At 51.7% G+C, this 27837-nt stretch overlaps 3 protein-coding genes across 24 annotated transcripts; 2 read left to right on the top strand and 1 right to left on the bottom strand.

Moving 5' to 3' along the window:
* Window positions 1–327: 327 nt before the first annotated feature.
* On the top strand, window positions 328–6679 carry BCL6B (BCL6B transcription repressor). Of its 11 annotated transcripts, none has more exons than XR_003791876.1 (10): window positions 364–442; window positions 927–1117; window positions 1354–1575; window positions 1685–2032; window positions 2354–2478; window positions 3039–3424; window positions 3542–3679; window positions 4070–4659; window positions 5388–5461; window positions 6069–6679. XR_003791876.1 is itself a non-coding variant. In XM_029211167.1 (9 exons), the coding sequence occupies exons 2-9, from the start codon at window positions 939–941 to the stop codon at window positions 4184–4186; spliced, it is 1425 nt and encodes a 474-aa protein (XP_029067000.1). In that variant the 5' UTR covers window positions 328–376; window positions 927–938; the 3' UTR covers window positions 4187–4601. The 11 variants fall into 11 exon arrangements, 5 of the variants coding, with proteins under 5 accessions (XP_029067000.1, XP_029066998.1, XP_029066999.1 ...); XR_003791875.1 differs by having other exon boundaries at window positions 4070–5209; XM_029211167.1 differs by lacking the exons at window positions 5388–5461; window positions 6069–6679 and having other exon boundaries at window positions 328–376; window positions 3039–3203; window positions 3294–3424; window positions 4070–4601.
* Window positions 6680–8553: 1874 nt separating this feature from the next.
* On the top strand, window positions 8554–12439 carry SLC16A13 (solute carrier family 16 member 13). The gene is made up of 4 exons (XM_029211188.1): window positions 8554–8937; window positions 9088–9231; window positions 10194–10931; window positions 11578–12439. Exons 1-4 carry the CDS (start codon window positions 8739–8741, stop codon window positions 11775–11777), a joined length of 1281 nt encoding a protein of 426 aa, XP_029067021.1. The 5' UTR covers window positions 8554–8738; the 3' UTR covers window positions 11778–12439.
* Window positions 11804–27684, bottom strand: SLC16A11 (solute carrier family 16 member 11). Of its 12 annotated transcripts, none has more exons than XM_029211174.1 (12): window positions 27567–27684; window positions 21019–21165; window positions 20800–20913; window positions 19985–20097; window positions 18894–19056; window positions 17197–17311; window positions 15991–16138; window positions 15267–15412; window positions 14481–14688; window positions 14069–14212; window positions 13137–13904; window positions 11804–13049 (listed from the first exon to the last, which is right to left on the bottom strand). In XM_029211174.1, exons 9-12 carry the CDS (start codon window positions 14680–14682, stop codon window positions 12820–12822), a joined length of 1344 nt encoding a protein of 447 aa, XP_029067007.1. In that variant the 5' UTR covers window positions 14683–14688; window positions 15267–15412; window positions 15991–16138; window positions 17197–17311; window positions 18894–19056; window positions 19985–20097; window positions 20800–20913; window positions 21019–21165; window positions 27567–27684; the 3' UTR covers window positions 11804–12819. The 12 variants fall into 12 exon arrangements, with proteins under 12 accessions (XP_029067007.1, XP_029067004.1, XP_029067010.1 ...); XM_029211171.1 differs by having other exon boundaries at window positions 19988–20097; XM_029211177.1 differs by having other exon boundaries at window positions 17197–17308; window positions 19988–20097.
* Window positions 27685–27837: the final 153 nt, after the last annotated feature.

Genomic DNA, 27837 nt, shown 5'->3' with positions numbered 1-27837 from the left:
ACAGGTTCCTTCCTAAAGCCAACACACCAATTGTCGCTGTCCCAGGCCCCCCGACGACCCAGGTCACCCATATTTCCAATCTCAATATCCCCAACCTCCTCCCCAATTCCAATGTCCCATCAGTTCCACTTTCAGTGGCCCAAGACCCCTTACGTTACGACCACCTAGTGTTTCTGAGGTCCCGCCCTGGAGCCGGAGACCCCGCCCCGGGTTCGCCATCTGGAGAGCGAGGGAGGAAGGAAGGATACAGACCCAGGCGTTCACCCCCCCTCCCCCCCCGCCCCCGACATCCCGGCCAGATAAAGGAGCCGAGGCCAAGAGGGGAGAGAGACCCCGCCCCCCTTGAGAAGAAAGCTGAAGCCCCTGCAGGACGGGGGTAAGAACCAGAGACTGAGGGAGCCAGACTCCTGGGTCCCCCTAAGAGGGTTGGGGCTTGTTGATGGTAAGAAGACAGAGGCCCAGAAATTGAGCTAAACTAGGGATCCGGGACTAGAGAATGGACTTTCGTGATTCGGGGAAGGGAACTTCGATTGGGATTTGGAGGGGTGTGGACCACGGGTCATCTGGGGTCTCCAGGCAGGATCGGACTCCTGAGACCAGGCGCGCGGTGGGGCAGAGGGGAAATGGGGGTGCTGGAAGGGCACTGGGAGTCTAAGTAAGGGCGCTGCGGGCCGGATTCCTCACACTTGCCATCGACGCCGCGGTGTGGGAACCTTCAACTCGCTCCAAGCGCTGTGGAATCTAGAGGAGGAAAGCGAGCGATGCTGTGGTTGAGGGTAGAAAGAACAAGATGAATTAAGTGAGGCTGCGTGAGCCGGGGCCGGGGGCTTGGCTCTAGCTGCACCTCAGCAGGAAGAGGCAAACTGCGGAAGGGCAGGCGTCTTAGGACGGCCTGGATCCCTGAGCCCTCTCCTTGGCACCCGCAGGCCTGCGTCGCCATGGGCTCCACCGCTGCCCCGGAGGGAACGCTGGGCTACGTCCGCGAGTTCACTCGCCACTCCTCCGACGTGCTCGGCAACCTGAATGAGCTGCGCCTGCGCGGGATCCTCACTGACGTCACGCTGCTGGTTGGCGGGCAACCCCTTCGAGCTCACAAGGCAGTTCTTATCGCCTGCAGGTTCGAGGGGTGGCTCAGGGGTGGGGTGGGACCAAATGGAAAAGGGGCGGAGCCCGAAGGTCTTTGGGAGGGAACCCGAAGCCAAACCTTCCAGAAGCAGGAGGCGGGGCGTCCGCGAATTGGGGGCGGGGTGAGAGGGGGGCGGGGTGAGAGTGGGGGAGGCGGGGCTTTGTACAGGGGCGCGTGTCTCCCTTGGTTCCCCAGCCCCTAACATGACCTATCTTTCCTCTCTCCAGTGGCTTCTTCTATTCAATTTTCCGAGGCCGTGCAGGAGTGGGGGTAGACGTGCTCTCCCTGCCCGGGGGCCCCGAAGCCGGAGGCTTCGCTCCTCTTCTGGACTTCATGTACACTTCACGCCTACGCCTCTCTCCGGCCACTGCACCAGCCGTCCTTGCGGCCGCCACCTACTTGCAGATGGAACACGTGGTCCAGGCATGCCACCGCTTCATCCAGGCCAGGTGAGGGAGCCCCAACTCGGTGTTCCTCATGGGTGAAGTGGCATCCTAGGTGTCAAGGGCAAAGACCAAGATTAGGAAATAGCACTAATGTCCATCGCACTTTTCTCAGCTATGAACCTCTGGGCATCTCCCTGCGGCCCCTGGAGGCAGAACCCCCCACGCCCCCAACGGCCCCTCCGCCAGGCAGTCCCAGGCGCTCCGAAGGGCACCCAGACCCACCTACTGAGTCTCGCAGCTGCAGTCAAGGGCCCCCCAGTCCAGGCAGCCCAGACCCCAAGGCCTGCAACTGGAAAAAGTACAAGTTCATCGTGCTAAACTCTCAGGCCTCCCAAGCAGGGAGCCTGGCAGGGGAGAGGAGTTCTGGTCAACTTTGCTCCCAGGCCCGGCTCCCCAGTGGAGATGAGGCTTCCAGCAGCAGCAGCAGTGAAGAAGGACCCATTTCCGGTCCACAGAGCAGGTACAGAAACTGGAACCCCCCCACAATTTGTAGAGGCAGCCTCAGCTCAGAGGCACAGCCATTGGGCCTGGGTGGTCAGGAACAGGGAGTGAAGGAGTGGGCTTCAGAGACAACAGCTCACCTTAGGGAGTTGGCCAGAGGTCAGGCTTACTCTGTAGGGTGGGACTTGAGCAGTAAAATTGGATATGGCACATTGGTCCATAGTGGCTCACCTCCAGAGGGTAGGCCTATGGCAACAAGTCTTCCAGGGGAGAACCCCACCACCGCTGCCGCCATATAATCTCTTCTAACCCTTTTCTCTGGGCCTTGACATCTGCCTAGGCTCTCTCCAACTGCTGCCACTGTACAGTTCAAATGTGGGGCTCCAGTCAATACCCCCCATCTCCTCACACCCCGGGCTCCAGAGACCACTGGGTCACACTCTGGGCGGGCTCATCCACCACCAGGTAAGAGCCCCTCCTTTTACCCCCTTCTTGGATTTTCTCCCATGGCTGCTCAAGGCCAGTTTAAAGACCCAGTCCATTTCCTGCTGATTAGAATCACCTAGGGAGCTTTTAAAAATCCTATGGCCCAGGTCACACCCCGTAGATCAGAAAGTCTGCAAGTGGGAGCCTGGCATCAGTACTTTTTAAAGCTTCCAGTGAACAGCACTGTTTGGGAACTTCTGGCCTATTTCCATCCAGGCCTGAGTGGTCAGCCCAGGGCTTGGCAAGGCCTCTCTGGCAAGCTGTCATCCAGAGTGGTGCAAGAGAGGAGAGAGAAACAGAAACTTCCACCCACGAGTAGGGGCCCCCACCTACCACCACCGCTATTGGAGTGATTAGCAGAGTACTCTGGAATCAGACAGACATGGAGTCAGATCTTGGCTTGTCCTCTCAATAACCATGTGACCCCAAGCAAGTCAAATGAGCCCCAGAAGCCTTAACAGTAAATTGGGAAAAAGAAAACCCGCTACCGTGTGGTTTGAGGATTCACTGGTATTGTCATTACCCACCACCCTTCCCAGGAAGTGAATTTTTCAGCTGCCAGAGCTGTGAGGCTGTGGCTGGGTGCTCATCGGGGCTGGACCCCTTGGCTCCTGGGGATGAGGATAAGCCCTACAAGTGTCAGCTCTGCCGGTCTGCCTTCCGCTATAAGGGCAACCTGGCCAGTCACCGCACGGTGCACACAGGTAGGGGAGGAGCAGGGAGAGGGCCCTGGCCTTGGTGCCCACAGCCGTCCCCTGGTAGAGTCCCTGACCTCCCTTCCTCCCTGCCTCCAGGGGAAAAGCCCTACCACTGCTCCGTCTGCGGAGCCCGCTTTAACCGGCCGGCTAACCTGAAAACGCATAGCCGCATCCATTCGGGAGAGAAGCCCTACAAGTGTGAGACGTGCGGCTCGCGCTTTGTACAGGTACGGCGCCAGTTTCAGAGACGGCTCGCAGGCAAATTTCCGAGAGGGCGAGGTGGGCCGAATGGGGAGGGTTCTGTCCCTCCCATTGGCGCTGTCTGAGGTCCCCACCTCTCCCAGGTAGCGCATCTGCGCGCGCACGTGCTGATCCACACCGGGGAGAAGCCCTATCCTTGCCCCACCTGCGGGACTCGCTTCCGCCACCTACAGACCCTCAAGAGCCACGTTCGCATCCACACGGGAGAGAAGCCTTACCACGTGAGTACCCGACCTGGCTTGACCCAAAGCCTTGGAATTACCTTCCGTTTACCGAGGGGCGGAGCTCTGAAAGGAGCCGGCCCAGCGGTTCTAGACCTCTTCGAGGTGGGCGGTGTCCTTGTGAGTAAGGGGCGGGGCCGAGGGTAGGGGTGGCAGGTATAGAAGTTAGGCTCCTGGACGGGGCGCTACCCTCCTGGAGAGGAGCTGAAGGATGGAGAAAGATTTGCTGAAGAGGGCGGGGCGTAGCTCCTAGGCCTTCCCCTGAGGATTTGGGAGCATGTAGGGACTAAAGAGCTTCTCTAAGATAGAGTGCTGGGCGGCTCTCCTTTGCTCAACACCTAAAAGGTGGTCGTGGTTGGGGAGGGACCTGACTCAGCTGTCCTCCGACAGTGCGACCCCTGCAGTCTGCATTTCCGGCACAAGAGTCAACTTCGGCTGCATCTGCGCCAGAAACACGGAGCTGCTACCAACACCAAAGTGCACTACCACATTCTGGGGGGGCCCTAGCTGAGCGCCTGCCCAGGCCCCACTCCCTTCCTGGAAGACAGGAGACCTGCGGCTCACGCCTGGGTTCGCTGTCAGGCTTGGGCAAAGGGGTGTGCAAGGCCCCTCGATGTCAGCGACTTGCCACCACCTTAATTTCTCACTGGGGAGAGCAGGGGTGGCAGATCCCAGCTTGATCTGCCTTTGTTTTGCTGGTCAAAACCTCTTCCCCACGATCACAATTGTTTCTGAGGAGAGAACAAGCTAGGAGCTGGAGGAGGGGAGAGACTGGAGGCCTGGTTTCCACCTGCAGCCCCCATCTCATTCGGTTTATCTGTAAATATAATTTATTGAGGCCTTTGGGTGGCACCAGGGCCTTCATTCTATTGCATTTCTCATGTCCCTCTTCCACAAGTGTGATCAAAAGTGACCTGAAACACAGAATGTGAGGTCATGGCTCTGCCGGCAGAGATTAGCACTTGGCTGCCTCCTTTGGCGTGAGTGTTTTATATTATTATTGTCATAACTTTTATCTTTAGAGTTGTTCTTTTCCTATTTGCTTGTTGGTTTGTTTCAAATGGAGAAAGGGGTTCTCTGTGTCCTACCCCTCCAAATCTAGGTCTGGAAGCGTTATCTGTTCTAGGGCAGCTCTGGGAACATGTGGGTTTATGGAATTGGGTCAGGAACCCTCTCTGGTATTCTGAATGTTGTAGGTTTTCTAGCAGGCCAGCACTGGATTAGACTTTTTCTGTTCTTCAAGGGTTACAGGAACCTATGGTGAGCCTGAAGTGGAGGTAATAAGTACCTCCTAGAGGCAGTGGGTGTGGGGCCTTTGTCAGTCTTGGAACTGGGGGGATGATTACAGAGGCTTTCTCTTATGTTCCTAACTGTCCCATTCGTCTGATCACCTAGGTCTGGCTCCACTGTGTCTGTTTGATAGAACTCACCCAGGAGCTTGAGTTGGGCCCACAATCCTCCCACTAGGACCCATTCTTAGCACTGAGTTGATCCCTCCATGCAGGAGAGATCTGAAATTCCTCACCAGAGGTGATGCAATCTTTTCTGATTCTGCCCAGTCTCTAAGAATGTTATGACCTAGGGGAGGATCATGAAACCCTTTATCTTGACTAAACAGTAAAGAGTATGACTCATCCTTTACTGCAGAGGTGTCTGGGTTTGAATGTTCCTTGGGGTTCTACCTGAGATGAACCTCTTCTTCCTTTAGTAGGTTTTCGGACATCTTCTGGCAAGTGTCCAGATTCCAGAAACTTCTTTGCCTCTAGAAGTCACAGCTGCTTGGTAACTTTCTTACCTTAGAAAAGCTGGGTCTGTGACCTGGTCTTCCTGTCACTGCATTCCTGTCCGGAACCAGTGAAAGCACTAGAACCTTCCACAGGGAGAGAAAAAGGGTTGAGTTCCACTATGGATTTTCTGTAGTTTGGGATTATGATCGGAATTACTGTTGGGATTAGAGATTTAGAAGATTTAAAAGACTGACTGATGGACCCTCTAGTTGACCAAGTATCCAGGTAGGATTAAGAGGTTGGTTGAGGGGCAAAGTCTCTGGTGTAGGCCAAGTAGGTAGAAGGTTAGGAATGGGTTGCTTCTTAACTGTGTGGAATGTCTGGAATGTTAGATGATACTCTGAAGCCTTGATTTACAGTCCTGCCCCTGTTGCCCTGGGGGATTAGGGACATGGGGTGGAAGGTAAAAAGCACTTTGAATTTGCAGGGTGGAGGTTCCTCAAGACAGGTCAGTACTAGTGGCTGTCACTTGGGGACTGGTGAGAGAGCTACTCTTCTCCCTCTTTGCCTCTTACTCCCCACTGCAGAATTGAAGGAGGTAGGGAAAGCAGAGGAGAGAGCTGAGAAGGAACCATGATTTTTTTTTTTTTTTTTTTTACCAGATTGGATGGGCAGGTGGAGAGTGCCAAGGGGTGGAGATGTTAGATCTTGCAAGATCAGAATCATGGAATAAAGAAGCCTCTCTGTGCTGCCTGTTGTGTCCTGGGTTCTTGCCTGTGGGGATCTGGGGACTGAGGGTTCTGAAGCTGGGGAAAGAAGGTATCCTATCCTTCCTGGATACCATCTTGGATTCTGTGCCCATCCCACTGTCCCATCCCACCAGACATTTTAAGTGGCCCTTGTTCTCCCCTTCCCTGCCCTTGCCTTCCGGATCATTGTGTAGGAACCAGTGACTTCATGAAGTTTCTCCGGAGCCACCTGCATCCTACTGCTCTGAAGTCACTTCCTGCCTGAGGTGTGGAGGCAGCAGGGAGAAACCAGGAAGCCACTAATAATACCAACATGTTGGGGGATGCATCTGTGCAGGGGAACTTAATGCCTGGACACCCTCTACCACCACCACCACCACAGAAAATGGATAGGACTTGGGTGCCATAAGGATAATAGGAGCTGGAGGTGGCAGTGAGAAGGCTGTGTGGTTAGAGCCAGCGTGCCAGCTCTACCCCTCCCCCAGCAGCGGTGTCTTGGAATCCATCCAGTGCCTAGTACACACTTCTCTCCCACCCTTTCCCCTGTCCTGTGTGTGTCATGGGTGCACAGCCTTGTTCTACCCAGAGGTTAAGGGGTCACGAATTCTGATAAGTGGACTTAAATTTTGGACTTAAATTCCTTTTGGACTTGAGTTCCTCATCCATGAAATAAGTCCATTAGCATGGAAGGAATAAGTTCCTTCCAACGTTTACAGTTTGTGGTTGTGCTTCTTAATCTTTTAAAACCCATGACCTGGGTTAGATTTTTTTTTTTAAGCACAAAACAAAGATACTAAACTAAAACCTTCCTTCCCCTCCCACTGCAGCTTATCCCCTGTTTAAAATAAGACCAGCTTAAAATAAAATAAAATAAGACCAGCTAATATTACTTAACTCCTACTACATGTCAGGCCCTAAACTAAACATTTTAGTGTATAGATTTTCTAATTCAACTCCCCTGACAACCCTAAAAGTAGGTACTATTATTAGCCCCAGTTTACAAGTGGGGAAACCAGCTGAGAGGTTCAATGTCTTGGCCAAGTTAAGAAGTGATGAAACCAGGATTGGAACTATGATTTGATTCTAAAGACTGCGCTCTTAACCACTCTGTTATACAGCCACACCAATTTCTACATCTTTGGTACAGTCCCCACCAGCTAAAGTTCTAACTCCACTTAAAAAAAAAAAAAAAAAAGCTTCTTGGGTATATTACTTTTATTTCCCACGTATAAAAGTATACGGCTCAATATGCTTTTTAAAATTACACAGCCTCCCTCCCCACCCCAGCCCCACTTGTCTGGGTATGACCCCTTGAGTTCAAGTTTCAAGGTCAGTGTCCTAAGGATCTTGAACCCAAGTCATTATAGTGCTCTATAAGGCTGGAGGAACTGGGTACTGGTTGGGTAGGAGGGGCTGATTGCGCCAGTGGTCATGGCTTGTCTCTAGTCTATCCCATCATGAGATCAAAAGCTGTGATTAGGAAGTGGTTGTTACTAGAGGGCAGAGGAAAATGTTCCAGCCCCACTGAAGACGAGGGCTGGTGGGGCTCTGAGTGAGCTCAGAGTTGCACTTCCTCTCCCCAGTTATTTTTGGTCTCTGTGACCCATACGTTTCCTGTTAGTGGGAACAGAAGGGACAGGAACGAGTTCCCAATACAGAAATCAACGCCAAGAGTCCAAGAGCCCAGTCCCCTCTCTCTTTCCTTGGCCTTTGAACCCATTCAGGAATCCAGGCATCTAGATTCTAGTGGCCTCAGGCGCTTGGCCAGGTATTTTACCTTATCTCATAATCCCTCCGCACCACCCACCCCACCCTCGCCCCGCTTTTCAGCTCCCGGGCCCCTCATCAAGCAAGTATGTGTTTTCCTCTCCTGAACCAGTTTACCAACTACTAACGCCCACGGACTCCTTACGTGCGCATCTCCGTGCTGAAATCTGGTCGAATTGGCCCGCTAGTTGGACAGGAGACCGAAGCTACCTCCTGGTTGGTTCCTGGGTCACCTAGGGCCCGTCTATTTAGCCTGCTAAAGTCCCCTCCTCACGCCTGCGCCCCACTCACTGCCCCAGAACAGGTTCTAAAGCCCGCCCTGCCCTTATGGCTCCGCCCCCTTCTGAGGAGTCCCGCGTTCTCATTGGTGAGCTACAGACAGGGATGTTGGCCGGGCTGGCCAGGTGCAGACACTTCCAGTGATAAGATAGATAATCCACCCTGAGACCTCAGGGATGGGGCCCAAACTCAGTGCTGCCCCCTGGCTCCTAGACCGAAAGTCAGTCCTCTCCTCCGTCTGTCCCGCCCAGGCCTCGACTCTCGACTCACGGCCGGCGGAGCCACGCCCCCCCGGCGCTGAGCGCAGGGCCAAGCGCCAGCCTGGTCTCCCTACCTATATCGCCCCCGCTAGGGGAAAGGCGCAGGCGCCTCACGCAGCCTCTCTGCAGCTTTCAAGCCCTCGTTGGTACTTTCCTCTCTACCATCCTCTCTTCCCTGCTCGGCTGCGAGTGGTCCGGCTGGGTGGGTGGGCAGAGGTGGAACGTCCTGAGCCCTGCTCCGGAAGGGGCTTAAGGCGGCAGCCCTGTTACCTCCCAGATGGCACTTAGGGCCGAGCCCCCCGACGGGGGCTGGGGGTGGATGGTGGTGCTCTCAGCGTTCTTCCAGTCGGCGCTGGTGTTCGGAGTGCTCCGCTCCTTCGGCGTCTTCTTTGTGGAGTTTGTGGCTGCGTTTGAGGAGCCGGCAGCGCGAGTCTCCTGGATCGCCTCCATAGGAATCGCGGTGCAGCAGTTCGGGAGTGAGTGCTGCGCCTGGGTCCAGAGTCCTGTGACCCTCGACCCTCGGAAGGGAGAGGAGATGCGGGGACGGTAAAGGAGATGGTGGGGGTGGGGTCAGTGCTGGAGAAGGACGCCTGAGATCTTCTCTCAGAACCCTTCCTCTCCTCCAGGCCCAGTGGGCAGTGCGCTGAGCACCGAGTTCGGGCCCAGGCCTGTGGTGATGGCTGGGGGCATCTTGGCTGCGTTGGGGATGCTGCTCGCCGCCTTTGCTACCTCCTTAACCCACCTGTACCTGAGTATTGGGCTGCTCTCAGGTGAGACCCTGGGCAAGGGCGGGTCAAAAGCCTGAGTCTTTTTGGCCTCTGGACTTTTACCTTCTTCCTGCTCCTTCCAAAAGGCTTAGGGAGACGCTGAGAGAAAGTTTTGGCTAGCACCTGTGCCCAGAAGGCAATTTTGTTTTTAATTGCATCGGTTTATTTATGGCTGCGTTGGGTCTTCGTTGCTGCGCGTGGGCTTTCTCTAGTTGCATCGAGTGGGGGCTACTCTTCGTTGCGGTGCGACGGGCTTCTCTTGGCGGAGCACAGGCTCTAGGCGTGCGGGCTTCAGTATTTGTGGCATGCGGGATTTATAGTTGTGGCTCGCGGGCTGTAGAGCGCAGGCTCACTAGTTGGGGTGCACAGGCTCAGTTGCTCCGTGGCCCTTGCTCCTTCCCAGACCAGAGCTCGAACCCGTGTCCCCTGCATTGGCAGGCGGATTCTTAACCACTGCGCCACCAGCGAAGCCCCCCAGAAGGGAATTCTTAAGAGAGGTGACTAAAATGATAAACAGGTTAGGGGAAATCAGGAAATTCAAAGACACAAGCCCAGGGCTAGTGGGACTGGAGTGTAAAAGGAAGAATTACTGTAAAATTGTGTCAGATGTGAAAGCTGTGAAATAGATATCATTATCCTATTTACAGATGAGGAAAGGCTTTAAGCTTATGCAACTTGGCAAGTGAAGTTCACACAGCCAGAAATGGTAGAGCCCAGGTCTAACTCCAGAGTTCTATGGTAGTTAACTTTGCAAACATTCCAGAGTCCCGTAAAGTATATTACCCCCATTTTGCAGATGAGATTGAGGCTAGGAGATTAATAGACAAGGTCATACAGCTAGAAAGTATCAAGCTAGGGTTGTAATTAACACCTGTGCTACATTCTGCTGCTGGGCAGTGTTGGGATGATTGTGTGCCCTGAGCTCCTTATGGGTCCCTCAACCCCCATTTCTTCCTTTTTGACAGGATCTGGCTGGGCCTTGACCTTCACTCCCACCCTGGCCTGCCTGTCCCGTTACTTCTCTCGTCGGCGATCCCTGGCCACCGGGCTAGCACTGACGGGCGTGGGCCTCTCCTCCTTTGCTTTTGCTCCACTCTTCCAATGGCTGCTCAGCCAGTACGCCTGGCGGGGGGCCCTGCTGCTGGTGTCTGCCCTCTCCCTCCACTTGGTGGCCTGTGGTGCTCTTCTCCGCCCACTCTCCCTGGCCGAGGACCCTGTCGTGGGTGGCCCTGGGGCCCAACTTGCCAACCTTCTCCATCATGGCCCCTTCCTCCGTTACACCGTTGCCCTCACCCTGATCAACACTGGCTACTTCATTCCCTACGTGCACCTGGTGGCCCATCTTCGGGACCTAGATTGGGACCCACTGCCTGCTGCCTTCCTACTCTCAGTGGCGGCTATTTCTGACCCTGTGGGGCGTGTGGCTTCTGGGTGGCTAGGGGATGCAGTCCCAGGGCCTGTGGCAAGACTCCTGATGCTCTGGACCACCCTGACTGGGGTGATACTGGCCCTGTACCCTGGGGCTCAGGCTCCCACAGCCCTGGTGGCTCTGACTGTGGCCTATGGCTTCACATCAGGGGCCCTGACCCCAGTGGCCTTCTCCGTGCTGCCTGAACTGGTGGGAACTGGAAAGATATACTGTGGCCTGGGACTGGTGCAGATGGTAGAAAGCATCGGGGGGCTGCTGGGGGCTCCTCTATCAGGTAAGGGGACTGGGATTTCCAGGGGGGTGTGGGCTGCCACGTCATACCATTCAGGGAGGTAATTGACATTATAGTGTATGTGAATACTGCCCTCTGGTATGGAACATACACAGCCTGCATGGACAATCACAGCAGCCCTGAAATGGGTCCAAGGTGGCAGGGTACCTACAGTTGGGGTTTTCAGAGGACCTGGTCAGACCCGGCCAGACATAACATGCCAGTGTCTGCCTTTTCCCTTGGCCCAGTGGGCTCCAGGCCAGGGGTCTGATCCATCTGGTCAAAGTTCTCCAGGCTCCTGATGCCAGAACCTTCAGACCCTTAACATTTTCCTCTTAACTATTAACTGAAGGCATGGAAGGGAAGGCCACAGCTACTGGAAAGAAAGGCACAAGTGTGCCTGACTCCATCCGGATCCCCAAATCCCCACTGGCTGGTTCAGAGATCCTTTCTGAAAGCAGGAAGGTGGTTGAAATGGCCTTTTGAGGCCCCTAGGGAAGGCTGAGTTCTCGAGCTCCTCCAGTCCTACCTTGAGAGTTCTAATTCTTCCAAGATGATGGGTTAAGGATTATTTTCTTCCCTCCACCCCAAAATGTGTCTGAGTCCCAGGAAACAGATCACCCATGTGTATTTTCTCTCTTGAATCTAGGCTACCTCCGGGATGTGACAGGCACCTACACAGCTTCTTTTGTGGTGGCTGGGGCCTTCCTTCTTGCAGGGAGTGGAGTTCTCATCACTCTGCCCCACTTCTTCTGCTTGTCAGCTCCTACCTCCAAGCCCCAGGACCCTGTAACAGAGGCACTGGATACCAAAGTCCCCCTGCCCAGGGAGGGGCTGGGAGAGGACTGAACTACAGGAAGGGGGAGTCAGACCCAGAAACCCAGGGGTTGTTGGCTCCAGGTCTTCTGCCCCATCTTGGCACCCACAGAACCACAGTGCCTTAAGCATCGTTATCTGCCTCCTCCCCCCCCAGAGCAGGCCTGGGGCTCCTGCGATGTGTGTGCCAACCCTTTGTATTTTGTCTTATCTCTTCTTTGCTCGCACAACGTTTTCTGAAGGATCCAGGAGTTCAGCCTGCTCCACTGAGCTGTGAATCGACTGTGGAAACTCAAAGGCCAAGAGACTTATCATGTTTTACATGTGATCTCTAGTGTTGCCTCCCACATTTCTTCCCTGAAGACAGATCTTTGGGAAAGAGGGATGCCCCTTTGAGATAAAACTGAATAAGAAAACCGGACAATAATCAGAACCTCAAAAAGAATTGGGGCCCATATGCCTGGGTTGGCTGATTGGGGTCACGCTGGGGACTGGAGGGGAGGTATCCAGGAGCTCTGGTGACCCAGAGCATTTAACCCTGGACTCTGCTCTCTGGATCACAGTTCCTCCTACTTGCCCACTGACCTCCCTCTTTCCCACTATCCCCTGTAACTTAGGAAAGAAATTAAGAAAATGGTGAGGGACATGTGGGGGGTGCTAGCTGGGGAGGGGGAGATAAAGCTAAGAGAGCTGAAGTCTGGGTCTGGGATTCTTATGTTTTCATCAGGCCAGTAGAAGGAGACTGAAATGCAGGAGAGAGTTATCTGGGAAATGAGGATGGGGCAGCTAGCACCCATGAGCACCCCCCTCCTCCAACAAACTGAAGCTGATAGGCAGACAGTTTCTCAAAGATTTCCTGTTATAATGGCAAGAACTTGGGCAAAGAGAAATGGACTGACTAGACAAACACCCTTCCTGCCTCGCACGGCTTAGGGGGATCCTGTTCCTATCAACCAGCCTTTTTGGATATTTTAAGTAGAATGTTTGCAGCATCCTAGATTGCCTAACAATTGGAGCTTGCAGGAAAAGCAGATAGAAAGTCTTTATTGGGGGCGAGGCTCAAACAAGAAAATGGTCAACAAGTGCTGTCCAGAGTGGAGTGAGGGCCTCCTGGGGGGAGCAGGGTAACCTGAGGGTTGGGGAGCAGCTCCCCCCTCTCAGGGGGTGGGGTGCCTGGACGTGAGGCTGGACGGCAGGAGGGCAGCGCACTGGGCAGCCCCATGTAGATGAAGCTGCCAGAGAGGATGAAAGAGCTGCACACGAGGAAGGAGGCGGTGAAGTCTCCTGTCTCATCCCTTAGGAAGCCTGAGAGGAGGGGGAAAGGAACTCAGAGGCCTCCGTGCCCAGGTGCAGAGGAGGGGTGCGAGCGGATCTGCTGGCTCAGGCCCTTACCTGACAGGGGAGGGCCCAGAAGCCCCCCCAGGCTCATCAGCATCATCACCAGCCCGGTGGCCTGCACCACACCGCCGACGCCCACCAGCCCCGGGAGCACGCCGAAAACCAACGGGGCGTAACTTCCGGCGCTCAGCCCGTAGGCCCCAGCCGCGGCCAGCAGGGGGCCCCCCCAGCTCTCCTCGTTCCCCACCACCGGCACCAGACCCACCGCCAGCAGCCCTAACCCTGTCAGGGCCCCGAACATCGCCAGCAACCGCGGGAGGGGCACCCAACCCTGGTCCGCCAGCCACCCGCAGAGCAGCCGGGCGCCCGCGTCCCCCACGGCAGCCACCGCCACCACCAGCACCGCCCCATACCCCCCCAGGCCCCGATCTAAAGCGTGAGGGGCCAGGTGCACGTAGGGGACGAAGTACCCGCCCCCCACCAAGGCCGTGCCTAGAGCAAAAACTAAGAAGGCCCGGCGTGTGAAGAGACCTAGGCCGAGGGCAGCTAGCGGGCTTCGGGGTGGGCCCAGGGGGTCTCCAGGGAGCGCCAGGGGTCGCAGCAGGGCGCCACAGGGGGTGAGGTGGAGGGTAATGGCGCCAAGGAGGAGCAGGGCGCCCCGCCAGCCGAAATTATCGAGGAGGAGCTGCAAGGCGGGCGCCAGAAGTAGCGAGGAGGCCCCGTTGCCCGTGAGTGCCAGCCCCACGGCCAAGACTCGACGGCGGGAGAAGTAACGGGAGAGGGTCCCGAGGGCAGGGGCGAATACCAGGGCCCAGCCGGAGCCTGCGAATGGATAGGACCGGGTGAGGACAGGAGCTGGGGATGCCTGCCCCCACCATCCCAGCTCGGCTGCTCGCAGGAGGCCCTCGCGCCCTCGGCCTCCAGCTCCCGACACGCTCTATCTCCACCATCACCCCTGAAGAACCCGGGAATCCCTCTCTCCTCACCAGCAAGGACGCCCAGGCCAAGGTAGAGGTGCAGCAGACTGCGGGCGAAAGCCGAGAAGACGAAGCCGAGCGAGGTGAGGACGCCCCCAACCATCACCACGGGGCGCGCCCCCCAGCGGGTGCTCAGGGCGCTGCCCACTGGGCCTGGAAGGAGGCGGAGTCAACGGAAGACACGCTCCTGGACCCCCAAACTCGCTCCAACACTTCTCATTGGCTGTTTGCCTGGCCTAAACTTCTCCCCCTGCCTAATAGCCCCTCCGCCTTGACCTCAAGACCCACTATATTCTAGAACTTAGGTACACTGGTCGACCTTTCTTACGTTGTCTGGTCATCAACCAGGTGTGTCCCCCACCACTGCACTCATGGCCCCTCCACCCCGGTTCCCGCCTCCCACCTCGGGGCCCCCCCTCACTGGCTGCCTGCTGCACGGCCAGGGCCAGGGCGCTGACCCACGCAGTGTCCTGAGCGCTTCGGTCAAAATGCTCCGCGAGGTCAGGGAGGGCGAGGCCCAGGGAGCGTAACAGTCCGTAGGAGAGCCCATTCACCGCGAAGGCTGCGGCCGCCACCACCCATCCCCAGCCCCCGTCCGGGGGACCGGCTGGCTTGGGGGTCATCACCGCCTGGAGGAGGGGGACCACCTGTGAGAGAAGTCTCCAGGTCTGTGCCTCCTTTAGGGACCCGGGCATCCCTGAGATCCAGCTTCTGGCTCTTTGCCCAGGGTGGGCACGTCACCCTGAGCACGACAGGACGGAGACGGAGGAGCCTAGGGACAGAACTCCCGGGTTCGCGCGATCCCGGGACGGGATGACAGCCGGATCCCCCAGGCCTGAGACTCCCCCTCCCACACACCAGTCTCCCTTACCCGACCTCTCCGGGCGGTGCGGGGAGAGGAAGGGCTCGGCCCGCTTTTCTCCCTGCTTCCGGGGCGGGCGGGGCCCCAGAGGGAGCAAATATAGAGATGGAGCCCAACTTGGACGGGCTCTCAAGGTAAACAGAGAGCTCCACAGGGGGGCTGAGCCACCTGGGACGGGGGGGGGTACGGAGGGCGGGGGCGAGCTGAGACAGCCAATCCGCCGAGCCGCGGGTGAGGCCAGACGCCGAGTCCTACGGGGATTGAATTATCCACTTACACCCCCAACCCCGGGGAAGGGAGGGGTGAGGAATGAATGCCGCCACGCCCACGCCCACGCCCACGCACCTGCCGCCGGCTGTGCACCCGGGAGACGCGTGGATTGCAATCTCCAGCCTGCCCAACGTCGGTAGGCAACGCACGGAAATAGGGGTAGTCCTCCCAAAGCCTGAGTGGATGAGTACTTTCGTTCTCAGGGAACGTTGCTGGAGAACCTGGTAAAAGCTCTCGGATGTTAAATCACCTCCACGGAGTGTATGTTGCGTGCTTAACAATAATATGCCCTCAAGGACGGAGGAGAAGGAAGAGGACTTCCTTATGATGGGCCAGGGACATGTACACATGTCATCTTTCATCTTCACAATCACCCTGTGAAAAAGGTGTTCTTCCCATTTTACAGATGAGGTAACTGAAACTTAGGGAGGTTAGGTGACTTGCCCAAATCACTCAGCTTAAAAAAAAAAAAAATGGTGGAAATATTTGAATTTGGGTCTGTCCAACTGCGGAACCATACAAGAACAGACCTAGGACTGAAATAGAATCCGCCACCATGGAGGGAAATGGCCTGGAGACAGTTTGATGCCAAACTGACCTGGAAATGGTAGAACCTTTGCAGAGCCAGAGAGTTTATGATTCTGAGATAGGGGTTACTGGGAATACAAAGGGTTCTTGAGGTCAGAATCGCTGAAGACTTAGATTAGAATTTTAAAAACAAAGTTAAGAAATCCGATAATTGAACCCAGGTATTGGTTTCTTGAAAAATTTTTCCTTTTTACATTAGGATTAAGTTTACCATTAATTTACTTCAGCTGTTTGATCAAGAGATGTGTTCTTTGATTTAATTTTCCAACAGTATCAGAGAAATTGGCAGTTTACAGTTTGGCGTATGCAATATCCGAAAGCCACATGGTGGCAGTGTTTCCTAATGGTTGAGAACGTTTCTACAAATAAAGAAAAGGAAAACAGCTTCTTAATCAGTGAAACTGTAAACCTAACAACATGATCTTCGAGGGCTCTCCACTGCCTATAGGAGGTAAAAAAAACAACAAAATTCTCTACTTTGGGCATAAGGCCTTTCACAATCAAAGGTAGACTATCTGTCCATCCCATCTCCCTCCCCTCTCTCCTACACCCTTCCATCAGCCGCCTGTATGGACATTCCTAGCTTTTTCTCACTCCTAAAGTTTTGAATATGTCATGCCCTTTGCTTGAAATGGCCTGGATGGGGTACAGGAGCCCTGACACACACACCCTAGGAAGGTGGTCTCACCAGCTTCCCTAGCTGGGTGTGCTGTTGGGAAAGGCACCTGGGAGACAGAGGCAGCATATCCTCAGCCAAGGGGAAGGCACGGAGCCCACTTCCCGACATGGCCGGTGAGGACTCTGCTCCAAGCTGAATGAGGCCAAGTGAAACAAATCACTCCCTCTCCATGGTGAAGTAGAAATGCAGGGCAGTCAAAGAGAAGACTGGGTCGTCAGGGTCTGGGAGTGACACTGAGCACCTTTACAGGATACTTATGAACCAACAGGGCATCCCAGAGCCTGGGGCTAGGGTGATTGGCTGCGAAAGGGCACATTCATCTTCTACCTCATGTTCCCTGTATTCTTAGCCAAACTTACTATCACTAAACACATCTTTTGCTCATGGAGCTGTGAATGAAAAATATTGCCTGCCATAGAGTAAACAAAGGATATTGCAGCCATCAAGCCATCACATTACAGCCACCCCAACAGTGAGCCCTGAGGGAACTCACGATGGAAACAGGATGCCCCCTATCAAACCATCAGACACTGCAGCCCTCCACCCCCAACAGTGCACCCTGAGGAGACTCAGGATGAGAAAGCCCAGGATACTGGCCCCAGATGGCTGAGGTGCGTATCAAAGGAATGATTTCAGTGAGCCCAGACTCTTGCATCTTCCCATACATGGAAAAGTGCTGAATTCCTTAAGATATCTGGTTTTCTTTAATTGACATTAATCTTTTGATGTTCCGACTACCTGGTCTTTGTTGCAAAAACTCCTGGATATCCTGGCTCCGCCCCTTGCCTCTTCGGAGCAATCTCTGAGTTATCTGCCATACTGTGTCCCGGGCTTAAGTCCTCAGTTTCGTCTGCTGAATAAAACATAACTCTCAACTTTTAGGTTGTGCATTTTTCTCAGTCAACAAGCAAATATAGCAATGAGGTTGGGAGAATGAATTCCCAAGCTAGACTTCGTGGGTTTGAAGCCCATCTTTGCCACTTATTAGCTGTATTACTGTAAGCAAGTTATTCAACCTCTCTGTGCCTCGATTTCTTCATCTCTAAAATGGGGATAATAATAGTAGCTACCTGATAGGATTGCTATGGGAATAAAATGAGACGCTGTGTATACATGTATGAATAAGGGACTTAGAACAGTGCCTGGAACATGATATATGTCAGCCCCTCTTGTACTCCTGCCCCTTCCCCACTGGCTACACCTACTGATGCCTCAAGGTTAAAGAACCACATTGGTCTGGTGAGTTCTCAGTAGAACTACACAGCTTTATAAGACGTGAATGGCTACAAAGAGAGGTTAAATGGATTTTTTCTCTTAGTGGTGAGTGGTTTTCTTAGCATTTTCCAAAGTTTAGGAGAAAATGCTGGTCTCCCTATCTCAACTCTAAAAACAAATGAGAAGAAAAGGAGTCAAAATAAGTTTTGTTCATTCACTTCCTCATACAAAATATTTATAGACACCTACCATGCCAGATGCTCTGCTTAGGGCTAGGGATACAACTATGAATGCTACAGTCTCTCCCCTCCAAGCCCCCACAATCAAATTAAGAGAAAAAGTGAAATAAAGACATCTCAACACAACGAAAGGGACGCAGACACCATAGAGTGGTGCATGGGAGGAATTGACTCATTCTGCTTGGGCCTGCTGGGAAGGCTTCACAGAAGAGGAGCTCTTTGAGCTGGGTCTTGAAGGATGAGTAGGAGTTTGCCAGATGGCTGTGTGGGCAGGGGCATTCCAGGCAAAGGGAACTGCCTGTGGAAAATCACAAAGGCATGAACCAGCTTGGCACATTGTTTATTGTTTGGGGAGCTGTAAATAGCAGCTGTGTGGAGAACAGGGAGTGTGTAGAAGAATAATGTAGGACGAAGCTGCTGGGGCAGAGGGTCCCATCATGAAAGGCCAGGCCAAGGAATTTAGATGTTTTCCCGGGGACTGATTCTTCTCAAAGTTACCCCGATGCAGCAGTCACTAATATCCACTAATACTGGAAGCTGATCACAGAGGGGAGAGGACTCATACCAGAATCAGAAGGGTCAGGAGAGTCTGGGGTGTAGACCTTTTGTGCAGGGGACGTTTCTTTGAACTATCTTGTTTTACATTGAAAATTTTGCATCCTGCTTCATAATCATTGATGCATATCTTCATAGGAAAGTTATGCTTTAAATGACTAGATAAATTATTTAAGTTTTTCTTCCCAAGTCCTCCTCTGGGCAGAAGCCACCTCTGGGAAGTCATCCCAACCACTGATCTGCGTTAGGTGCCTCCCCCTCTGCCTACTCACCCCATCTGAGCACTTTTCAGCCTGCAGTGACATCATCCTTTTTGCCCTCCACCCCTACATTGCCCCTACACCCTGAGGCCCAGGAGGTGGGACCTTGCATTATTGATCTCTGGATCTTTGACACCCAAAGGTACCAAAGGTGAATACAACTCACTGCATGAGAGAAACACTGAACACGGGACCCACTGAATGTGTAGACTCGGGGCCTTGTGCTCCATCAGATGTGGCGAGATCACAAGTGGTTGCTGATGGGCCAAACTGGCAATGTCCACCCACGTAGAGAAAGCTCCAGAAGCAGATGCTGGTCCAGGTCGGGTCTAGGGAGATCAGACAAGAGGGGCAAGGTCTGTCCATAATTTGCTTTGGGGACCACGAGATCAGGGAGTGTGTCTGTGTCTGTGAACTCTAAAACTGCTCTGGGGCTTTCTCCTGGGAGCCCCTGTGAGAGGTTCTTAGGTCCTCTGGGGCCTGCAACCTCTGGGTATCCCTGAGCTGAGCCCAGCCATTGCCTAAGGACACCCACTGGCGGCTCCCTCTGCAGAATATGGATGGGAAGGAAGGGGTGGACAAGGATGCAGGGCATCACCCATAGGAAACATGGCTCTATTTGAGGTACACAAAAATATGAGGCTTTCCCGTGTTTGGCCCAGCTGATCTTGGGCTTCTAAGTGCCTAATACAGCTGCCTCTCACCCCTCGCCTCCCAGAATCTTCTCCTATCCCAGCTCACCCAAGACCAAGCCATGGGAAGTCAGCATAGACCTCAAAGTGGAAGAAGACCATGACCCAGGAAGGGGCCAAGGACACAAAGGTCAGGGCTTGTGGTTCAGGCCAGGGGAGCACATCTGCTGAGACACTCTGTAATGGGGGTGGGTCATGAAACAGGAAGATGAAAGCGCCCACTCAGTGGGGCTTAGGATGTGCAGAGAACAAATTTGCTTGGATGACCACACCTGAATGGGGAACTGAACCAGGTCCCCTGAACCTTCTGCTGGGGCTGGGGCTGGGTAAGTGGTTGCTGAGTCTGAGGCCAGGGGAGGCTGGTAGTGGGCTTGAAGTTGGCACAGATGAGACAGAGCTGAGGCTGGAGCTAGGTTGGGGCCAAGACCTAGGATGGGACGGGAGTCCCAACCCCACGTTACTCCTCTCTGAGCCCCTCTACCAAGTTTGTCTCTGGTGCTTCTTCAATCCAGTCCCCAATCCCTTCCCTCTGTCACCCTCCCGCCCCCCACCTCCCCAGCCCCACCACCTGCTGAAGATCTGGAGCGTCTGGCTTTTGCATCTCTCTGGACAGCCCAGCCTCCAGGACAGGAGATCAGGATGGCGGAGGAGCACCTAGCTAAAGTCTTTGCGCCTGGTCTGTTTAAAGATCCAAATATGTCTTATTCCAGCATTTTCTGCTTCTGGGACTTTGCCCAACATGTGTGTCAAAGTCCTTAGTTGTAAGCCACAGGCACCAACTCTGACTTACCTAAGGAGAGAAACGGTGGATTACAGGATAGTGGGTAACACTCAGAATTACCAAGAAGACTACAGAACTAGGTTTGGCAGGAACACAGACCGGCCACAAGTCTAAACGAGGGGCAAAGGCCACTGCTGTCGCCATCGGACACTAGATGTCGCTGCCGGTCTTTTGCAGCCACTGGACCTAGAAACTGCTGCTGCTGCTCAGAAACATCCTGTTTGTTTGTTTGAGAATTATCTTTTATTTTGGTGGATAAACTGAGGACTTAAGTCCAGGAGACAACCCCTCAGATCGCTCTGAGGGACTGTTCCAAAGAGGTAAGGGAGGAACCAGGATACACAGGAGTTTTTGCAACAAAAACCAGGTGGTCAGTACTTCAAAAATTACTGCTAACTAAAGAAAAAAAAGACATCTCAAGTTAATGAATTTAGCGCTTTTCTGTGTATGGGAAGATGCAAGAGTCTGGGCTCACTGAAATCATTCTTTTGATATGCTCCTTAACTTTCTAGGACTGGTATCCTGTTTTCTTCCATCCTGTATCCCCTGAGGGTGCACAGTCCAGGCAGCTGTAGTGGCTGATGGCTTGATGGCCTTACCTGATGGTCAACAGTTGAAAATATCTTCTCTGCCTCATTCACCTCTAGCTCCAAACTCAAGTCCAGGGTCGTGCTTCTGACCACCTGAGCCTTGGTCATGTGCTCTTATCACAGCTGGAAGGGACACCAGGAGAGTGAGTACCTGGTGTCTTCAGTGTTGACAGGTACATGGGTTCTGCTTCCCATCCAAAATAATAAGGTGGAACATGTCAATCATACCTCAGTAAAGCGGAATCATCATCATCGTCACGGGAATTTCTCAAACAAAGGAAGGGTTTTAGATGCGAGACAGCCCAAAATGCCCACTAAAAACTGGTCATCAGGATGGGAACGGGATTCAAATTGAGGCAGCAGGGTGTGTGCATCCTGCAAAAACAACTTGGACACGGTGAATTGTGAAAAACATGGTTCTTGATTCCCAAATCCAACGTTTTCTAGGTATCTGTTAAAAGCTGGTAATACTTCAAAGCACTGTTGGCGAGACTTCAAAGAAATAAAGCTTGGAAAGGACCAGCACACCCGCAGGCAGGCACATGGTAGGCATTATACAAATGCAGGTTCCCATCCATTTCATTTCCTCCCATTTTCTGGCCACAGACAGTCACCCCTTCACCTCTACTCTCGTCTAATCTCTATTCTAGTTCCCTGTGCTCCCATGTCTTGATCTGAGAGGGGGAGTCACACCAGAAGGGGCCAGTGATGACATATGTCTTTTCCCCTCTGTGGTACTATATATATATACCTGTACATCTGTACACATACATATGTGTGTTTCAGGTTTACAGGTATACTATATATATATAAATGTTTCCGGTGTACAACATTATGATTCAACATCTGTATACACTACGAAGTGATCCCCACCACAAGTCTAATTACCATCCATCACCATACAGTTGACCCCCTGCACCCACCCCCTAACCCCCTTTTCCTCTGATAACTGCTAATCTTGTTCTCTGTATCTATGAATTTGTTTCTGTTTTTTCATTTAGTTTATTCATTTGCTTTGCTTTACTTTTATTTTTACTTATGGCTGCGTGGGGTCTTCCTTGCTGCACGTGGGCATTCTCTACTTGTGGAGAGCAGGGGCTACTCTTCATTATGGTGCACAGGCTTCTCATTGTAGTGGCTTCTGTTGTTGCAGAGCATGGGCTCTAGGCATGCGGTCTTCAGTAGTTGTGGCTTGCGGGCTCTAGAGTGCAGCCTCAGTAGTTGTGGCGCACGGGCTTAGTTGCTCTGCAGCATGTGGGATCTTCCCCGACCAGGGATGGAACCCATGTCCCCTGCATTGGCAGGCGGATTCTTAAGCACTGCCACCAGGGGAGTCATGCTTTGCTTTTTTAGATTACACATATGATATCATATGGTATTTGTCTTTCTCAGCCTTATTTCACTTCCATGTTGTCCCAAATGGCAAGATATCTTTCTTTTTTTATGGCTGAGTAATATTCTATTGTGCGTATACCACATGTTCTTTATGCATTCATCCATCGATGGACACAGGTTGTTTCCATATCTTGGCTATTGTAAATAACGCTACAGTGAACATAGGGGTGCATATATCTTTTTGAATTAGTGATTTCGTGTTCTTCAGATAAATACCAGAAGTGGAATAGCTGGATCATATGGTAGTTCTATACTTCATTTTTTGAGGAATCTCCATACTATTTTCTATAGTGGTTGCACCAATTTACAGTCCCACCAATAATGTATGAGGGTTCCCTTTTCTCCATATCCTCGCCAACACTTATTTTTTCTTGTCTTTTTGATAACAGCCATTCTAGCAGTGTGAGGTGATGTCTCACTGTGGTTTTGATTTGCATTTCCCTAATAATTAGTGATGTTGAACATCTTTTCATGTGACTGTTGGCCATCTGCATGTCTATTCAGATCCTCTGCCCATTTTTTAATTGGGTTGTTTGTTTTGTTGTTGTTGAGTGTATGAGTTATTTATATATTTGGGGTATTAACCCTTTATTGGATATATGATTTGCAAATACTTTTTCCCATTCAGTAGGTTGCCTTTTCATTTTGATGATGGTTTCCTTTGCTGGGCAGGAACTTTTTAGTTTGATGTAGTCCCATTTGCTTATTTTTGCTATTGTTTCCCTTGCCTTTGGAGTCAGATCCCCAAAAACACTGCTAAGACTGATGTCAATAGGCTACTGCCTATGTGTTCTTTTAGGAATTTTATGGTTTCATGTTTTACATTCAAGTCTTTAATCCATTTTGAGTTAATTTTTGTGCATGGTGTAAGACAGTAGTCTAGTTTCATTCTTTTGCATGTGGCTATCCAGCTTTCCTAATGCCATTTATTGTCCTGTCCTTTCTCCGTTGTATGATCTTTGTTCCTTCGAGGGTTTGTGAACTAAAGAGGCTGTGACTGGCTCCTGTTACCACAGACCTCTTCTTGTCTGTGCACAGGGTGGGTCTTTTGCCTTTCAGTTCCCTTGCTTTTGAACAGAGTTCTGCTTGTCTGCCTTGAATCTCCTTTGCCCCTGCCTGCACTTCAATGTCATTTCCTCTGCAAAGCCTTCTCCCCTACTTTCAAAGCATTTTAAATCATGCTTAAAGGCTACATGCTAGGTAGCCTTTCTTCCTAAGGGTTCCTTTCCTCTATCTCATTCAGACAAATAGCTTTACCCAGCTTTACCCACCTTTGTCTCAAACTCTGATCATATCTCTTTCTTGATTCACAACCAGGAGTCTCTCACAGTGGGACTGATCCTGGTTTAAAGCAAGTCTGTGAGTCTGATGCCTACTGTGTAGTTTGAAGAGTGTGGTGGCAGGGTCTGGCCTGGAGGGAAGTCACATCTGAGTAGGCCTAAAGAAAGGTGAGGGCAGCTGGTTGACCAGCTGCCTTGCAGGAGCATCTTTTTTTCTTTTTTTTTGCGGTACGCGGGCCTCTCACTGTTGTGGCCTCTCCCATTGCGGAGCACAGGCTCCGGACGCGCAGAGTCAGTGGCCATGGCTCACGGGCCCAGCCGCTCCGCAGCATGTGGGATCTTCCCAGACTGGGGCACGAACCCGTGTCCCCAGCATTGGCAGGAGGACTCTCAACCACTGCGCCACCAGGGAAGCCTGAGGAGTGTCTTTTTTTTAAATTTATTTTATTTATTAATTTATTTTTGGCTGCATTGGGTCTTTGTTGCTGAGCGCAGGCTTTCTCTAGTTGCGGCGAGCGGGGGCTACTCTGTTGCGGTGCGTGGGCTTCTCATTGCGGGTGCTTCTCTTGCAGAGCATGGGCTCTAGGCACGTGGGCTTCAGTAGTTGTGGCTCGCGGGCTCTAGAACACAGGCTCAGTAGTTGTGGCGCACGGGGTTAGTTGCTCCGCGGCATGTGGGATCTTCACGGACCAGGGCTCGAACCCGTGTCTCCTGCATTGGCAGGCAGATTCTTAACCACTGCGCCACCGGAGAGGCCCTGCAGGAGAGCTTTTGATCCCTGAGGGTTTGCTTAAGTCTTTAGGAAAGTTCCATGCCAGTTCACCTGGGCTGGTGACCCAAAGGAGAGTGTTGTGTGCAGCCTTAGGCCACAACAATGAGAGGAACCATGTACACCTGGGCTTTCAGGATGGAGGCAGAGCTAAAAGAGCCCCAAGGAGAAGGGAAAACTTGGACCAGAGAATTGCTGCCTAGTTTTAGTGCTTCTCCTACCTGGGCTAATCCATGGAGTTTCGAACTTGGTTTTATTAAGGAAGCTGTCTTCCTAGTCCCTCCCGAAGCTAATTATCCATTTGGGCACTGACTTGCTGGACCCTTGAGCAGCCTGTGCCTCCGCTGACCATCCCTACCCTACACAATACATACACCTCCTTGACACTCTGTTACCCCTCCAGTCTCTGATGGTCTCTCTCACTTTCACCTTCGGCTTTGTCTCCAGTTAGGGGTCCAACTCCCATAATGCCATTTGGTATTGGGGAAGCTGATGAGAAGTGGCAGTGCCAAGAAAGCTCAGTGGATAGCAGCAGTTCCTGGTAGTACTGTAACGGAGAAGAGCTAAATCGGATTCCATGTTGGATCTGTTTCTTTGACTTTAACCTTTGCTTCTCGTTGCTTTTGTTATTATAATCATACGTAACCGCCTGCCTCAGGGAACCCTGCCCACCTGTGAATATGGCTGCAAGAAAAAAAGAAACTAACACAGACCCTCACCGAGGCTGGTCATTCTAGGAGATGTTTTGCAAGACTGATGGCCCTTTTACTTTACTTCTTCACCGCCTCTCCCTCTCTGATTCTATAAAAGAAACTGGCATGCAGACCCCGGTAAGACGGTTTTTCAGAGACACTAGTCTGCCGTCTTCTCGGTCTGCAGGCTTTCCGAATAAAGTCGTCTTCCTTGCCTCAACACTTCATCTCTGATTCATTGGCCTGTCATGCGGCGAGCAGAGTGAGCTTGGGCTTGGTAACAGTACCAGCCCCAGAGGGAAGGGAAGATCATTGCTGGCTGCGCGTCATAAGCCCTTCTGGAGAGCATATGCAGAGTGCTCACTGGCAGCACAAACCATCTCTGTTAGTTATGCTTCTGGCCACAAGTAACAAGAGTTCAACTCAACTTGGCTTGAATAATAACAAAGTATATTATCTCATGTATCAATAAAACTAGAGGTAGGAACACCCAAAGCTAGCTAATCATCATCGAGGAATCAGATTCTTCCTATGCTTTCAGTCTGTCACCTTCAGGGTTTTAGTTTTTTCCTCTTAAGGTTGCAACATGGCTTCACCAGTTTTAGATATGGCATCCAGCCATGACCATATTGCAGAGAAAAATGAGCACAACTCTTCCAGTGTGTCCCCCTTAGTAGTAAAGAAATCTTTCCCTGCAGCCCCCAGCAGATAGCCCCTCATCTGTGGCCAGATTTGTATCCCATGCCATGATTAAACCAGCCACTGGCAAGGGGCATAGGACCACCACAACTGACTTATTCTCATCCTGGAGCTGGGTTCACCTGAAGCACATGACTGTGTGCTGAAGGGTGGATTCCTAAACACCATTTAGGGTCAGTTAGGAAGGAGAAAAAAGAATCATTGTTGCATAAGAAACCAAGAGTGTTGGCTAAACCATCTATGAACTCCCTGTTGGTGCCTGAAGGGACTTGGGGAGGTTGGAAAGCCAAAGATTACTCTGGAGGGGCTATTCCTCTGGAGGAGTAATTCCTATTACTATTCCTGGGACTCTAATGGGGATTTTTTGTTTGTTATTATTAATGTGATTTGTTCCCTCTGATGATTACCACAAACTCCTCCCTCCACCACACATATACACAAGGAGCAGGAAGAAACACCTATACTCCGTGTAAAGGATCTAACATAATGTCTGTCATGAAGTGGGCATCGATATAGCAGCAACAGATAAAAGCATGTCTCGCCTCCCCCAGTCTCAATGATGGAACCCACATCCTAACTGGTCTTCCAGCAACCAACAATTCATTCTCTTCACTGCAGCAGTGATGTTTTTTCAAAATTCAAATCTGATCTACCCACAAAGGCTCCTACTGCCCTCAGGACAAACTCAAGACTCCTTAGCCAAGAGCACAAGGGCCATTATCATTTGAATCCAGCCTGAAAATCATATCTTCAGAGCTCTCTCTCTCTCTCTCTCTCTCTCTCTTTCTCTCTTTGTATCCTCAGCTTCAGCCTGCTAGAGGGGTGAATGAGCGAAGCATGAATAGGCACAGCATGGTTACAAATTGGATGTAGCATCACACCAATAAATTCTAAGAAGACATTGGATGTGCTTCAGCAGCCATTTTCTTTTCTTTTTAAACTCTAAGTAAAATAGAAATATAAGGAAACTTCTTAAATTTAATAAAGTCCATTTCTCCAAAAAAAAGCAGTTATTCTAAAGAGAAAATCGTTAAATCTATTTCATTAAAAAGCACTGTCACCATTATTACCCAACGGTGTATAAAGGTTTTAGCAGGCACAAAAAAAAAAGTAAATACTGATAAGACTGAGTACCTAGAAGGCACAACAGGCTCTAGCATAAAACATTTTCAGAATTAATAAGAAAATTTGGCAAGGTGGCTGGATACAAGATGTATAAATGAAAACAGTAGCTTTAAGTTCTTTTTTTAGCAATAGGGCAGCCAAACTCCTACTACAGAATACCTAAAAGTGCTAGATAAAAAAATCTTTTAATTCCTTTTAAATTAGTGTCTTAGCTAGAAAGAAAATAAGAGAGATTCTTACAGCTGAGCATAATAAATCCAGAGATGTAAGCAAGGGTTAAGCAGATAACCCTAAAGCTGAATGTAACGTGGAGTTTCAAACTGAACACCTGTGTGAGTGGCAAGTGTCGAAGACTTGGGCCCACGTGAGCTGGGGAGTCAGATCATAATAGCAGCCTCAGGAAGGACCACAGAGAAGATGTGAGTGAAAAATATCGCCTGCCATTTCAGTAAACAAAGGATGTTGCAGCCCTCAAGCCATCACTTTACAGTTGCCCCCTGCAGTGAGCGCTGAGGGCACTCAGGATGGAAACAGGATGCCCGCCATCAAGCCATTGGCCACTGCAGCCCCCCTCTAACGGTGCACCCTGAGGAGTCTCAGGATGGGAAAACACAGGATACTGGCCCCAGACAGCTGAGGTACATATCAAAGGAATGATTTCAATGAGCCCAGACTTTTCCATCTTCTCATACATAGACAAGCGCTAAATTCATTAACTTGAGATGTCTGATTTTCTTTCATTAACAGTAATCTTCTGATATTCTGACTACCTGGGTTTTGTTATGAAACTTCTGTATATCCTGGCTCCTCCCTTACCTCTTCAGAGTAGCCCCTCAGTGCTATCTTAGAGGCTGTCTCCCAGGCATGAAGTCCTCAGAAAGCCTGCCAAATAAAACATAATTCTCAACTTTAGGTTGTGCTTTTTTTTTTTTTTTTTTTTTTTTTGGCCACACCACCCCGTTGGTGAGATCTTAGTTCCCCAACCAGGGATTGAACCAGCACCCTCAGCAGTGAAAGTGCAGAGTCCTAACCACGGGACCACCAGGGAATTCCCCAGGTTGTGCTTTTTTTTTTTTTTTTTCCAGTT

This window comes from Monodon monoceros, unplaced genomic scaffold, assembly GCF_005190385.1.
Source record: "Monodon monoceros isolate NGI ecotype Baffin Bay Population unplaced genomic scaffold, NGI_Narwhal_1 Super_Scaffold_9, whole genome shotgun sequence".
Taxonomy (NCBI): Eukaryota; Metazoa; Chordata; class Mammalia; order Artiodactyla; family Monodontidae; genus Monodon; species Monodon monoceros.
The sequence above is the reverse complement of the archived record's forward strand: the minus strand, read 5'-3'. Positions and strand labels throughout refer to the sequence as shown.